Source organism: Emiliania huxleyi (assembly GCF_000372725.1).
Source record: "Emiliania huxleyi CCMP1516 unplaced genomic scaffold EMIHUscaffold_101, whole genome shotgun sequence".
NCBI classification, from domain to species: Eukaryota; Haptophyta; order Isochrysidales; family Noelaerhabdaceae; genus Emiliania; species Emiliania huxleyi.
Genome location: NW_005202368.1, coordinates 247,369 through 260,557, shown reverse-complemented (window position 1 = coordinate 260,557; position 13,189 = coordinate 247,369). Strand labels below are relative to the sequence as shown.

Below are 13,189 nucleotides of genomic sequence, written 5' to 3'. Positions count from 1 at the left end.
CGCCGGCGCCGCTCCTTCCGCCGACTCCGCGGAGCCATTTCCGGCTGAAGAGGACGCGGCAGCGGCGGCGGCGGGGGAGGCGGCGGCGGAGGCGGCGGCGGACGAGGCGGAGGCGGCGGCAAAGGCGGCGGAAAAGGCGGCGGAAAAGGCGGCGGAAAAGGCGGCGGCATGCGACGGCACGGCGGCGACGTCTCCTCTCGATGTGTACCTCTGTTCGCGCGAGGCGCGAGATTACCCGAGATTACCCGAGACTGGCCGAGATTGGCCGAGATTGCTCCCCGCCCCACTCGGCGAGCGCGTGAGATGGCAACGAGATGACCCGAGATGACCCGAGATGACCCGAGATGACCCGAGATGACCCGAGATGACCCGAGATGACACCGAGATGACACCGAGATGACCCGAGATGACAACGAGATGACCCGAGATGACAACGAGATGACCCGAGATGACCCGAGATGACCCGAGATGACCCGAGATGACCCGAGCTGAACCGAGATGACGCGAGATGACGCGAGATGACCCGAGATGACCCGAGCTGAACCGAGATGACGCGAGATGACGCGAGATGACCCGAGATGACCCGAGATGACCCGAGATGACCCGCGGGTCAATCGGCGCACTCGCACAGCAGGCGCCACCGGCCGCTCGTCCCGTGCCGGCCGCACTCGTGCAGAGCCGGGGAGGCGCGCCGACGAGGGTGGCGCGGGAGTCTAGAGGCGGAAGACGCAGTCTCGTCTTTTAAGTAGCGCCCGAGGGGGGGGGGGGGGGTACGTACTCCAACTGTATTCGGCCGCATGAGGCTGTCTCCCGCGGTCTCCGCCTCCGCCGTCTCTGAAGACACTGCGCATCACACAGAGCTCCCGCCCTGAGGTTGGCGTATTCACTGTAGGCTAGGGAGGGGTACATGCCGCGCGATGGCGGGTACCCTGGTGGCGGGCAGCCCGGCGGGACCCTCGGAGACGGCGCGGCCGACAGCTCGGCGGACGAGGCGGAGGCGGAGGCGGAGGAGGCTGCCATCCTAGACCGGCTCTACAGCGAGGAGCGCGCGGCGCTGCGTGCGGCGGCCGCGTCGCAGCAGCAGTGAGGTGGTCTAGTAGGGCTGGAGTTGCAGCAGTGGCGCGGGCGCAGGCGCGAAGGGTGAAGTCAAGAGGAGGGGTCGAGACTGGGGGGGCAGGGGGGGGGGGGGGGGGGGGGGTTGGATGGGAGGGAGGAGGTTCGCACAGCGATCGATTGGGGCTATCTAGGCGGTCTCGGGTCGGTAGCATCCATGGTAGGCCGGCAGCGTCCATCGAGTAGGCGGTGTGCACATAGAGTAAACCTCCAGCCCACTTGGATCTTGATCGCATAACACACCAAAAGTTTTTTGTCTTTGTTTGTCTCTTGACCCACACCGATCCTGTGTGAAAAAAGCCCGTGCTCAAGCGGAGAGGCAGCGGCCCACACGCGCTCTTGAGTCTTGTCCTCAGCATATAAAGCCGTATGCCAGTTTGAGCGGGGTCTCCCGTACTATGCGGAATCGACCCTATCCAGTGCCCCTGTGTATCGCGCGCCTTGCGGGGGGGGCGCGGAAAAGAGGAAGCGCCATCGCCCCAAGTGTGAGCGGATTGCACAACGCAATGCCGCCGCCCACCCCGCCACCTGTCACCTGTGCCTGTGCCTATTGCGCCCCAGGCACCACGCCCGCTCGGTCGCAGTGGCGGTGCGTGCCCCCTTCCCCCGCGTGCAGCTGCGATGTGGAGCCGTGCCGGAACCTTCCCGGAGCCTTCCTGCAGGCGGCTTCCCTTCCCCGCGTGCAACTGCGACCTCGGAGAGGGCTGTCACGCGGGCGGCGGTAGCGCCGGTGGCAATGGCGGCGGCGGCGGCAGCAGCAAGGGCAACACGGCCGGCGGCGAGGGCGGCGGTAGCGAGGGCGACGGCGAGGGCGGGGGTGGCGCACGGGGCGGTGACGGCGGCACCGCCCTGCTGCCGAGGCGCGTCCTGAGGGAGGCGGGAGGCGGTGCGGCGGCGGCGAGGCTTGCGCGGGAGGACGCTTGGGCGTGGGAGGCGGCGGAGGAGGCGGTGGCGTGGGGCGCGCAGCGGGCGTACGAGCAGCAGGACAGCCCGCCGCAGAGGGGAGCGGGTTGGGGGTTCGCGTTTGCGAGCCTTCTTGGAGCCTTCCCCTGCAGGAGGACCCGCCGCCGCGCTGCCCAACGGGCACTCAGTTTGCGGTGCCGGCCGACGACTTGTATGGATACGGCGACCTGCCTCCCGTGCTGGTCACGGATTTGCTGCGTGTGCCCGCCGGCTTGCGGGGCGACTTTGTCCTCTCCTGGCGCTGGGACTGCGAGCAGACAGACCAGGTGTGGAGCACGTGCGGTGCGCACGCCCCGCACCGCCCCCTCTCTCCGCATGCGCGCGCTGACAGGCTGACCCCCTCTGCCACCCTCTCTCACCCTCTCTCCACACCCTCCGCCGAGCAGCCGACGTCACCATCGTGGCCTGATTTGCAGCTCCGGCACCTCTGCCCCGTACTGCACCGCTGCCACACTTGAGTTTCCTCCGAGCCCGTGTATCTCTGCGTCGACTCCACCAGACGGTTGTACCTCCTCGCTTGTACCTGTGCCACACAGTTGTACGTCTTTCCGTTCGTGCCTCGTGCCTGGTGACTCGTATGTGCCTTCCTGCTATCTCCTCACTCCTGCTCTACCTGCTCGGGTCCAGACCAGGCCGCCGGGCCCGCACATAGAGCATGATCACGGAATAGAGCATGATCGCGGACACGCGGAGCCGAGCCACGCGTCACGCAGCAGCCCTGAGGTGCCCTGAGCACACATGCAAGTGCCCATGGTCATATCTCGTCGTCGGTGCACTCGCCTGACAGTACCAGTAGTTTGCGGAAGACCGCGGCAGCATGTCGTCGCACCGGCGCAGTTGGCCAAGGTGTGACGGCAATATTTTCTTATAATTTGTGAAACACATTTCTGTAGTTTGAAAGACGCGAAATCTATGGGAAGGTCATGGGCTGGCGATGCAGCGGTGCCGGCACCTTCCCTCTCCCAGCCTCTGAGCTCTCCCACGGATCTTCAGCTGCAGCTGCAGATGTACCGTGGCAGGCCCGTATTATCTGGGTCGCTCACATTATCGACACATACGACCAGTACGTCGACGGAAGTGTGCAAGAGAGAGAGTTCGTTGGCTCGCGGCTCGGGTAAGAATGCCGAGCTCGCTGCTAGCCAGCGACTCCAGTACGTAGTAAAGCCGTAGCCCGGTGACCCTCGCGACTTCTTGTGAGCTTGCAAGTCGCTTCGCATCTGAGTCACCTTCCTTGAGTAGGAGGGATCGTCGGCGCGGTTCAAGTTCTCCTGCAGGGATACAGGCCGGGAGCCCTTAGCGTGCTGCATGTTGCCTCTATCTCTCTACGCGTAGCGGAGGCATCGTCATCATCATCATCATCATCATCATCATCATCTCTCTCTCTCTCTCTCTCTCTCCCTCCCTCCCTCCCTCCCTCCCTCCCTCCCTCTCTCTCCCCCCCTCTCTCTCTCCGCGCGCCAGAGGATCCTCTGTAAGACATGAAGTCCGTCGATCCTCTTACAGGTGTGGTCGTAGTACATGAAGTCCGTCGATCGAAGAGGTCACCCTGCACGACTGCCTGCACGTATCGATGGTCCAACAAGTGTGGCTGCAGTACTCGGAGAATTGCTCGTCCTCGTAACGGATTGTGTCGCTGTCGAGGTACCTATGCGTGCCGTCACTCCGCTTTCTTTTTTTAGGTGGCGAATGGGGAAATGCAGGCCCGAAGTTGCTCTGATGCCGCGCGAAACGGCCTTTCGCGACGGAGAAGGTTCGGCTCCATCAGCAGCGGCAACAGTGATGTGCCTTGCACGTGCGACGGCGCAGGGACGCCGATGAGGTCGAGGATGGTCGGGTAGAGGTCGATGTTCTCCACCATAGCCGGAACGCGCGCTGGGGAGTAGCCGGGCGCCTTGATCATCATCGGCACATGCAGGTCCGTCTCGTACATCGAGTGCTTGGCCCACAACCCCTTGTTGCCGTTCGCATGTTCCAGTACTGCTTCGGGCACGCGAACGGCAGGTGCGGCCGGTTATACCCGGCGGCGATGAAGAAGGGCGTGCTGCCCTTTTGCTTGGCGATGCGAATGTCTTCGATCATGGTCTGCGGGGCCGGACCGGGCCACTGTTGCGGCTGCCGAGTGCCACCCCGGGGGGGAGGGGAGGGGCGGCTGATAGCCGACCTTAATCGTCATCTTGCCGTCAGTTTATCGCCACTTGTCCTCCGGCCCCTCTGCCGCCTCCGTCGCCGGCCGCGTGCCTTGCTGAGTGGTGCGTAAAGATGAAGTGAGAACAGACAGGGCGGTGCTGCGCGGGCGTGAGAAGGGGTGGGAACCGGGCGGTCAGTAGGCGCACATTGTAGAGCTGCGATCCGACGACCCGCGACGAGTTGAACGGTTGATCATCGACGTAGCCGCACGTGCCGAGCGAGGCACACTCGTGGACCTCGCTGGTGTAGTTCGTGTAGCTGTGCGACCCGGTGATGTCGCCCGCATTCGGCTTTTCGTTCAGGCGAAGGGCTTGACCATCCTCCCGGAAGGGCTTGTCACGTGCACACGCTCGGGAGTGGGCAGGGATCGACATGGCGGGTGAAGTAGGCGTTTGGCGGCGCACGCCCTTGCTATCCGCCGCTATCGACTCGGGCTCCACCGAGATCGACTCGGGCTCCGCCGATATTGACTACTCCGCCGACATCCAAGGAAGAGTCGAAGAAAACCCCGCTGGGACCCGGACGCCAGCACAGGAGTGTGGTGACACACACTGTATGTATGTATGTAGAAAGATGAACACACTGTGGTGCGAGCGTCGCCCACACTGGGCGCTTCCCTCAGCAGAGCCATGGCTGGTGCTTCATCTCCCGCGACGGTCCCGCCCGACCCGACCTTCTCCAAAGGCGACGTTGTGAGAGTCGAAAACCTGAAGAGCCGCCAAGACCTCAACGGGAAGCAAGCGACGATCCTTGGCTTCCACGAAGCCAGCGGCCGTTACATGGTGGCAGTCGGGCCGACCGAGGCGATCAAGCTGCGCTCAAGCAATCTGCAGCTGGTGCCGCACCTTTTGAATCTGCCGCCCGAGGTGATTGAGCAAGTCGGCCTATGGCTGCTCCGACGCGACCCTCCGAGCGTGCTGCGTCTGCTGCGCACCTGCCAGCACGCGCGTTTCCTGTGCAAGGCGCTGCGCGAGTGGGTGCATCTGCGCCGCCTGCGCTGGCTGGACGAGGCCGAGCCCGCGGACGCGCCGCCGTTCATGCGCGTCTTCGGCCCTCCGGTGGGCAACGGCGAGCCACAGGCCGTGCAACGCTGGCTTGGGCCTGCGGAGCTCCGTGCGCCGCGGAGGGCTCCAAATCAGGGCCACGAGGGCCTCGCGTCCGACGTCACGCTAAGCAAGGACGGGCGCACAGTGCGTCAGCAGAAGGGCAATGGCGCTGGTTGGGTGGCCGGCCCACCGCTGCCGGGCAAAGGGACCATCGCGTGGACAGTCCGCCTCATCACCGACGACTGGACAACGGTGAGTGTGGGCGTGAGCTGCGAGCGCATCGGCATGAGCTGGGCACTGTATCTGGCTGGCGGCTCGCTGCGGTGCCTCTCGCGTGGGCCGGAAGGGTTTGGCTACTGGCGCACGTTCTCGCCGCCGCCAGCCGGCTATCCGTTCGGCAACGGAAACGCGATCCACTTCAACAAGGGTGGTAAACCTGGGCCGCCCGCTTGTGGCGCCGGCACAAGGAATACATTTGTCGCTGTGGCAAACGCGCCCAACGGCAAAGAGCTGCGCCATTGCCGCGCCGCTGGAGCCGAGCGGCTCCAGGCAGACGTCGAGATCATTTGGGACGCCAACGGTTCGCAGCTCTACATGCGCGTGAATGGGGGCGAGCTGATTGGCCCACGTTATGCGGACGATTCTTCGGGCCCCTCACACCAGCCGTTCGTTGTCGGTGGCTTCCCGCGCGGCGTGCGACTTCGCCCGTGGGTTGGGCTCCAGGGCGCTCGCGATGAAGCCACAATCAGCCCGTGTTGGTATGAGGCAGGGCCTTCGCTGCGCGCTGCCCTCCGGGAGTTCCTGGCCGCCGCCGGAGCCCGTGAGCAGCGCGAGCAGCGTCATGCGGTGCCTGAATCGACCGGGCCGCAGGACAGCGACTCTGGATTGAGGGCGGCGCGGCCACCGCCAGGCGCGCATGGTGCCAGTGGTGCAGGCGGCGCCGGCGCGAGCGTGGATGCCGCGTACTTGTGTTGAGTGATCTATTGCAATAGCAGCTCTAAATTATCAACCCATAATTCTCAGAATCTCTTTGTTGTCAACACGCGCAAACAAAAGGCGGAGCACACCCTGCTCTTACGCTTCACCGAGCTGCCGCCGAGCTCTTTATGGCCCGTGCGCGTTTTCTTCTTTCTGGCGGCATGAGCGGCGCCAGCCGAGCCCTGCTGCCCGACCTGGCGGTGGGCGACCTGGCCGCGCTGCGCGCCTTCCTCTCCGGGTGTGGGACGCGCGGCACGTCGCTCGCGGCCCAGCTCGACGCGCGGCTCGACACCGAGAAGCAAGACACGCTCCTCACCTGGGCCGCTCGGCACGGGCAAGCCGAGGCGGTGCGGCTGCTGCTCGAAGCCGGCGCGAGCGTGGGGGCGACGAGCGGCACCGGCCGCGCCGCGCTGTTCATCGCGTGCCAGGAGGACTACCCTGAGATCGCCGCGCTGCTCCTCGAGGATGGCGCGGCGATCAACCAAGCCAACGTCAACGGCGTCACGCCGCTGTACATCGCGTGCCAGAAGGGCCACCTCGAGATCGCGCGGCTGCTCCTCGAGGCAAGCGCGGTGGTCGGCCAAGCCAACACCAGAGGCGTCACGCCGCTGATCGCCGCGTGCTTCCAAGGCCACCTCGAGATCGCCAAGCTGCTGCGCGACGCGGGCGCTTTGATCAACCGAGCCAGGGATGACGGCGTCACGCCGCTGTTCATCGCGTGCGCTCGGGGCCACGTCGACATCGTCCGGCTGCTTCTCGAGGCCAGCGCGGCGATCAACCAAGCCAGGGACAATGGCGCCACGCCGCTGTACGTCGCGTGCGAGAAGGGCCACCTCGACGTCGCCCGGCTGCTCCTCGAGGCCAGCGCGGCGGTCGACCAAGCCGATAAGGATGGCTTCACTCCGCTGTTCGTCGCGTGCCAGTATGGCCACCTCGAGTGCGCCCGGCTGCTCCTCGAGGCCAGCGCGGCAGTCAACCAAGCCGCAGAGGACGGCGCCACGCCGCTGTACATGGCATGCCAGAACGGCTACGTCGACATCGTCCGGCTGCTCCTCGAGGCTGACGCGGCGGTCGGCCAAGCTAGCACCAGAGGCGCCACGCCGCTGTACATCGCGTGCCAGATGGGCCACCTCGAGATCGCCCGGCTGCTGCGCGACGCCGGCGCTTCGCTCAACCAGGCCAACGCCAGAGGCGTCACGCCGCTGTACATGGCGTGCCAGAATGGCCACCTCGAGATCGCCCGGCTGCTGCGCGACGCCGGCGCTTCGCTCAACCAGGCCAACGCCAGAGGCGTCACGCCGCTGTACATGGCGTGCCAGAATGGCCACCTCGATTGCGTCCGGCTGCTCCTCGAGACCGGCGCGGCGAAGGACCAAGCCCAGACCCAAGGCGCCACGCCGCTGCTCGTTGCGTGCCACCGGGGCCACCTCGAGTTGCCAAGCTCCTCTCCTCCTATGGCGCCTCCCGCGCCGCTACACCCTTCGGCACGCCCGAGGAGGCCGCAAACAACGAAGGCCACGCCGACCTCGCCGCCTGGCTGGTCGCCAGCCGCGGCTGGACGCCGCTCGCGCACCTTGAGACCCTCACCGCCGCCCGCGCGCTCTCCCTGCTGCGCAGCGGCGCAAGCCTGCACGAGGGCGGGCCGACGCCGCTGCAGCGCGCCGCGGGCGGCGAGGGCGAGGCGGCCGCGCTGATCCGGCGGGCGGCGGCGCCGTGGTCGCCGGCAAGCCACTCGCTCTTCCCCGCGGCGGCGCGCGAGTACGCGGTGATGGTCATGCGCATCGGCTACCAGATCGCGCTCTCTCCGCCCGACGGCGCCGAGGCGCGCCCGGACTGGAGCGCGCTGTCCGACGTGTGGCGCGAGCACGTGCTGCCGCACGCGGTGGCGCGCTGAGGCCGAGTGAGGACGCGAGTGCCACGCGGCGGCGCTGACCCGGCGGGCGGCGGGCGGCGGAGGCGGCGGAGGCGGAGGGGCAGGCAGCGTTTGAGCGTGTATCACGATCGACGACGCCACGCCACACGCGGGCGCGATCGACGCCTTGGAGGAGGAGCTGTCGGCGCTCGGCGCTTCGCCTCGCAGCGCTTGAGGTTGCCGAGGCGCCGGCGGCCGCTGCTCAGACGGCGGCAACGGCAGTGGGCGAGGTTTGAACCACTCACATGTGCGTCGTGTGCATGACCGAGCCGATCACGCACGTCATGGGTTCCGTGCGGGGACTAGAGCAAGTCGCCCTGCGGTGAATATCCCGGGGAGAGATGTGCATTGGAGTTTAGTCAAGACTGTTTAGGCTGTTAGCTTGTCTGAAGTAAACACTTCTTTTCTCTTGCATTCTTTACATAGGGGCTAGGGCTAGGGGCGACGGCCGCACGGAATCGCCGCCGGCGGGGGGCGAGGGCGCTAGCGAAGGAGGAGGAGCGAGAGCCCGGGGAGGATGGGAGGGGGGTCGGCCGGAGGAGTACGCCGGCCTCTTCGACGGCCCATAAGGGGCCGTCGCCTACCGTGCCTTTTGTAGTGCCAGTCCGAGCCAGTCTGCTGTGGTTAGTAAAATTCTTTAGATACTGTGCGAGCGGCATTTCGTAAATTCTTTAGATAACGCGACCATCATGTCTGACAGCTCGCGGCCGTCGTCGCGCACGCGGTCGCGCCGGCGCTCGGCAGCAGTGTCCGCTGCAACAGCACACAACGCACAGGTCGCGCCACTGCTGCAGCTTCCGCAGGTGTTAGTCACCGAGGTGCTCGTTTGGCTACCTGCGGCGGTGCTCGGTGGCGTGAGCTGCGTGTGCACTGCCTTGCGAGATGAACACGTGCCGGCCGCCGTGTACGGGCGCGCGGCACTTCTGAGCCTCGTAGTCCCGGATCCGCCACCATGCAAGCCGCTCGCCAACGCGCTCGACTTCTTGGAGGAGCTCTTGCGCCGGAGGAGCACGCTGGCCGCAGGAGAAGCGCACACGCTCTGCCTTCAGCCGTCACCGTCAGCACTGTATTCCTGGGGAGGCAACAGCGACTACGAAGAATACACCGAAGCGTGGGGTCTTGGTGAGCCCTGCGTCGCCTTCCTGGGCCATGGCAAACAGGTCGGCAAAAACGTGAGGTCGCCAAGGCGGGTGCGGTCCATCATTGACGCACAGGGCTGTCGCGAGTGGGCAGAGGCGAAGATGAGCCTGCTGCAAGTCTCGGCAGGTGCTTCGCACAGCATGGCAGTCTCGAGCCGTGGCGAGGTGCTTAGCTGGGGTGATGCCTCTGACGGCCAGCTCGGCCACGGCCGGGTTGAGTTTGGCCAGTACCTCGGGCGCGATGACTACGAGACAGCGGAGGTGCCGATGGCGATCCACTTTCGATCGGAGCTGGCGCGGGAGCTGATCGTACAGGTATCATGTGGTCATGGCTACTCCTTGATGCTGTCTCGAAGCGGCCGCGTCTACTCGTGCGGCAGCCGCGGCAACGGCGAGCTCGGCCATGCAGACTGGCCGAAGCAGCCCCACGTGCCAAAGCGCGTCGCGAGGCTCGGCGGAATCGTGCAAGTCAGCGCCGGGTCTCACTCGCTGGCAGTGTCGCGCGACGGCAAGCTGTACAGCTGGGGCTGGATGGCAAACGGCCCGCCCTGCCGTGGTCCAATGGACGCCCCGCTGAACGCCCCGAGCGTCCCACCGCCGCATGTCCCTGGCGAGGTCGCCTTCCTCCTAGACGCCCCCGGAGCTCCACCGCCGAGGGTGACCAAAGCTTGTGCCGGAGTGGACCATGGGCTGATCATCACGGACGACGGCGGGCTCTTCAGCTACGGCCGCGGAGACTACGGCGAGCTCGGCCATGGCGATAGGCACTCGAGCTACCGGCGTGCGCGTCGGGTGGCGCTAGCACATCGGGTAGCGGACGCCAAGGTGGGTCAGTTCTTCTCCGCAGCGCTGACCGACACAGGCGACGTCTACACCTGGGGCCAGGGGTTCTTCGGGAAGCTGGGCCACGGCGACGAGTATCCGGACGAGGACGTGGATGAGGCGGGCGGCGAGTGTTGCCTGCTGCCGCAGCGCGTGCAGGGGCTGCCCCCTGTGGCCGAGATCGCACTCGGGTCGTGCCATGCGCTCGCCCGCCTGCGCGACGGCGAGCTCCTCGCTTGGGGCTGCAACGACGCCGGGCAGCTCGGCCAGGGGCATGCCTGCAACGAGGAGCGCCACGGCCATCCGGAGCGGGTGCGCTTCCGCAGTGCGGGGGAGGACGACGAGGAGGACGAGGAGGACGAGGAGGACGAGGACGAGGGCGAGGACGAGGACAACGAGGACGAAGAGGACGAGGAGGACGAGGATGAGGAGGATGAGGAGGACGAGGATGAGGAGGATGAGGAAGACGACGAGTAGGTACGAGTGTAGGCACGACACTAGGCACACGGGACTTCTAAAAGGAGAAAAGAAACTCGAGCAATTTTTGACCGCGCAAGATAAAAGTAGCGATAAGAAAAATTGACGCCTACTCACGCTGCCGCCTGGGAGACATGGCTCGCTGAGCTCTCCTCTCTCTGTACGTGCGCTGCGCGCTCAGCCTCTGGCACTAGATGGCCGAGCGCACGCGACTCCACCATTGTCCATTCGTTCGTGAAAACAGAAAAGCCGTGGCGGCGCTCGAAACGCGCGCACACGTGCGGGGGTGGCCGCAAGCGAGCCGCCCGCCGCCAGATCAAGGCGGGGCTGCCGGCAGAATACACACGGCACGACGGCCAACCGCCAGAAAACCGCCGCCGCCGCCGCAACCGCCGCCGCCGCCGCCGCCGCCGCCGCCCGATCGCCGCCGCCCGCTGACGCAACCGCAGCCCGCCGCCTCCTTCTCCGCCGCCCGCCGCCGACCCGCGTGACAAGCGAACAAAACCGGCGCTCCCTGGCGCCGTACCGCCCGTGCCCTCCACCCACCCCAGAATCACCGGAGCTCCCGACCAAATCACCGAAGCGTCTGGGGGGGGGGGGGAGGGGGGGGAGGGAGGCCACCGGTGTGCCATTGCTCGCCCCGCCGCCGCCTCAAAAGCCTCGCCGCCCGCCGCCTGGGCTGTGCCACCGCTCGCGCGTGCCGGAGCCATCCGACGCAAACACGACGGGCTGCATCGACTCGTCCTCGTTCGCGAGCGACGAGTTGGAGAAGTGAGCGATGAGCGCGCGCTTGCCCTGGATCCGCCCGTAGTTGATCTCGCACACCTTGTCCGAGTTGAAGCGCTCCCACTTCCGGCGGTGGAACTCGCGGTAAAATGCGGGGACATGGTGAAACGAGATCATGTTGACGAAGGCGTACCCGACGTTGCAGCGGTTCTTAAAGTCGATCGGCAGGTAGAGCAAGTCGAACTGGCCCGAGTGGTTCTGCTCGATCACCGAGAGAAGCATCCGCTGCGTGTACTTGTTCGGGATGTGGCGCACCATGAGCGTGGTGCGCGTGTCCTCGCCGGCAATCACGCGCGGAAGGTCGAGCCTCATATCCGAACGGCGATCGCCGCCGCCACCACCACCACCACCTCCTCCTCCTCCCCCTCCTCCTGCCCCGCCGCCGCCGCCGCCGCCGCCGCCGCCGCCGCCGCCGCCGCCCCGCCGCTCCACCTCCTCGAGCCGCTCGCGCCTGCGCCGCCGCCCCGCCGCCCCGCCCCCTCCCGCCCCCGGCCCTGCCCCGCCTCTCTCGAAGGCGAGGCAGCCTGGCCGCGACGGGTCGGGAAACGGCACCGTGGCGGAGCTGGCCGAATGCTCGGACGAGGACGACGAGGCGACTGACCCGGCGCCCGAGGCGGCGCGGCATGCCCCTTGCGTGGGTGGGGCGAGCACTGCCATGGCGGCCAGGGCCTGGGCCTGGTTCACAGCAGCGGTGCGGTGTGAAGAGGCGCCGTTCACAGCAGCACGGCCGCGGCGAGGCCAAAGCCCGGACCTGCTGGAGCTGAGCCTGTAACACCTGCGGGTGGGTTCGGGTACCGTGGGGTAGGGGAGGGTGGGTTCGGGTACCGTGGGGTAGGGGAATGGGTTCGTGCACCTGCGCCCACAGCGCCTGCTGCAGTCCGTCAGCGTCGTGCGCCGGCGGCGGCGGAGGCAGCGGCGGAGGCAGCGGCAGCGGAGGCCGCGAAAATTGCTGCTGCTGCAGCGCGCCCGACGCGGCGCCAGTGGCGGCGAGCGGGGCGGTGCCACCGCAAAAGTGGCCTGGCACCACCGGCCGCTGGGGGCTGGCAGGAGGCGGCCTCGGCGCGTCGTCTAGCGTCTGCTGCGCCATGAGGTGGCGCAACGCCATCACCTGCTGCGCCAGCTGCTGCTGCTGCTGCTGCTGCTGCTGCTGCGCCTGCTGCTGCTGCGCCTGCTGTTGCTGCTGGCGATGCTGCTGCTGCTGCTGCTGCTGTGGCGGCGGCGGCGGCGGTTGGTGCCGCTGCTGCTGCTGCGCCCCCCTCGCCGCTTCCGCCCTCGCCGCCTCCGCCCTCGCCTCCGCCTCCCAGCCCGCCGCACCGATGCCGTATGGGTACGGCAGTGCGGACAGAGGCGCGGGCAGAGGCCCTGGCAGTGGCGGCCCTTGTGCCTGTGGGTGGGTTCGGGTACCGTGGGGTAGGGGAGGGTGGGTTCGGGTACCGTGGGGTAGGGAAGGGTGGGTTCGGGTACCGTGGGGTAGGGGAGGGTGGGTTCGGGTACCGTGGGGTAGGGGAGGGTGGGTTCGGGTACCGTGGGGTAGGGGAGGGCGAGTTCGGGTACCGTCGGGCAGGGGAGGGCGGGTGCAAGAGTGTACGTCGGTGTATGTGTGCATTACACACGTGTTTGTGTCGCGTGTGTGCTTCTGTGTGCATCGTACGCGCCGCTGCCGGCTGCAGCGGCAGCACGGGGGGGACGGGGGGCGGCGGAGGCGCGTTGGGCGGGACGGAGGGGGGCCAGCTGCCGCTGCCCGCCGGCGTGTGCTGCCCTCCCTC

The 13,189-nt window shown here is 67.1% G+C and overlaps 4 protein-coding genes across 4 annotated transcripts; 2 read left to right on the top strand and 2 right to left on the bottom strand.

The window, feature by feature from the left end:
* Positions 1–1,619: 1,619 nt before the first annotated feature.
* Positions 1,620–2,485, top strand: EMIHUDRAFT_222071 (hypothetical protein; the record flags this gene model as incomplete). Its single annotated transcript, XM_005793394.1, has 4 exons — positions 1,620–1,702; positions 1,986–2,061; positions 2,169–2,358; positions 2,463–2,485. The coding sequence occupies 4 exons, from the start codon at positions 1,620–1,622 to the stop codon at positions 2,483–2,485; spliced, it is 372 nt and encodes a 123-aa protein (XP_005793451.1).
* Positions 2,486–3,065: 580 nt separating this feature from the next.
* Positions 3,066–4,006, bottom strand: EMIHUDRAFT_222070 (hypothetical protein; the record flags this gene model as incomplete). Its single annotated transcript, XM_005793393.1, has 3 exons — positions 3,066–3,344; positions 3,622–3,721; positions 3,852–4,006. 3 exons carry the CDS (start codon positions 4,004–4,006, stop codon positions 3,066–3,068), a joined length of 534 nt encoding a protein of 177 aa, XP_005793450.1.
* A 3,725-nt stretch (positions 4,007–7,731) lies between these two features.
* On the top strand, positions 7,732–8,432 carry EMIHUDRAFT_360699 (hypothetical protein; the record flags this gene model as incomplete). Its single annotated transcript, XM_005793392.1, has 2 exons — positions 7,732–8,278; positions 8,326–8,432. A coding segment is annotated over one exon (450 nt), but the record flags the coding sequence as incomplete, so codon positions are not given.
* A 2,856-nt stretch (positions 8,433–11,288) lies between these two features.
* Positions 11,289–11,735, bottom strand: EMIHUDRAFT_69499 (hypothetical protein; the record flags this gene model as incomplete). The annotated part of the gene is made up of 1 exon (XM_005793391.1): positions 11,289–11,735. One exon carries the CDS (start codon positions 11,733–11,735, stop codon positions 11,289–11,291), a length of 447 nt encoding a protein of 148 aa, XP_005793448.1.
* Between the last annotated feature and the right edge of the window lie 1,454 nt (positions 11,736–13,189).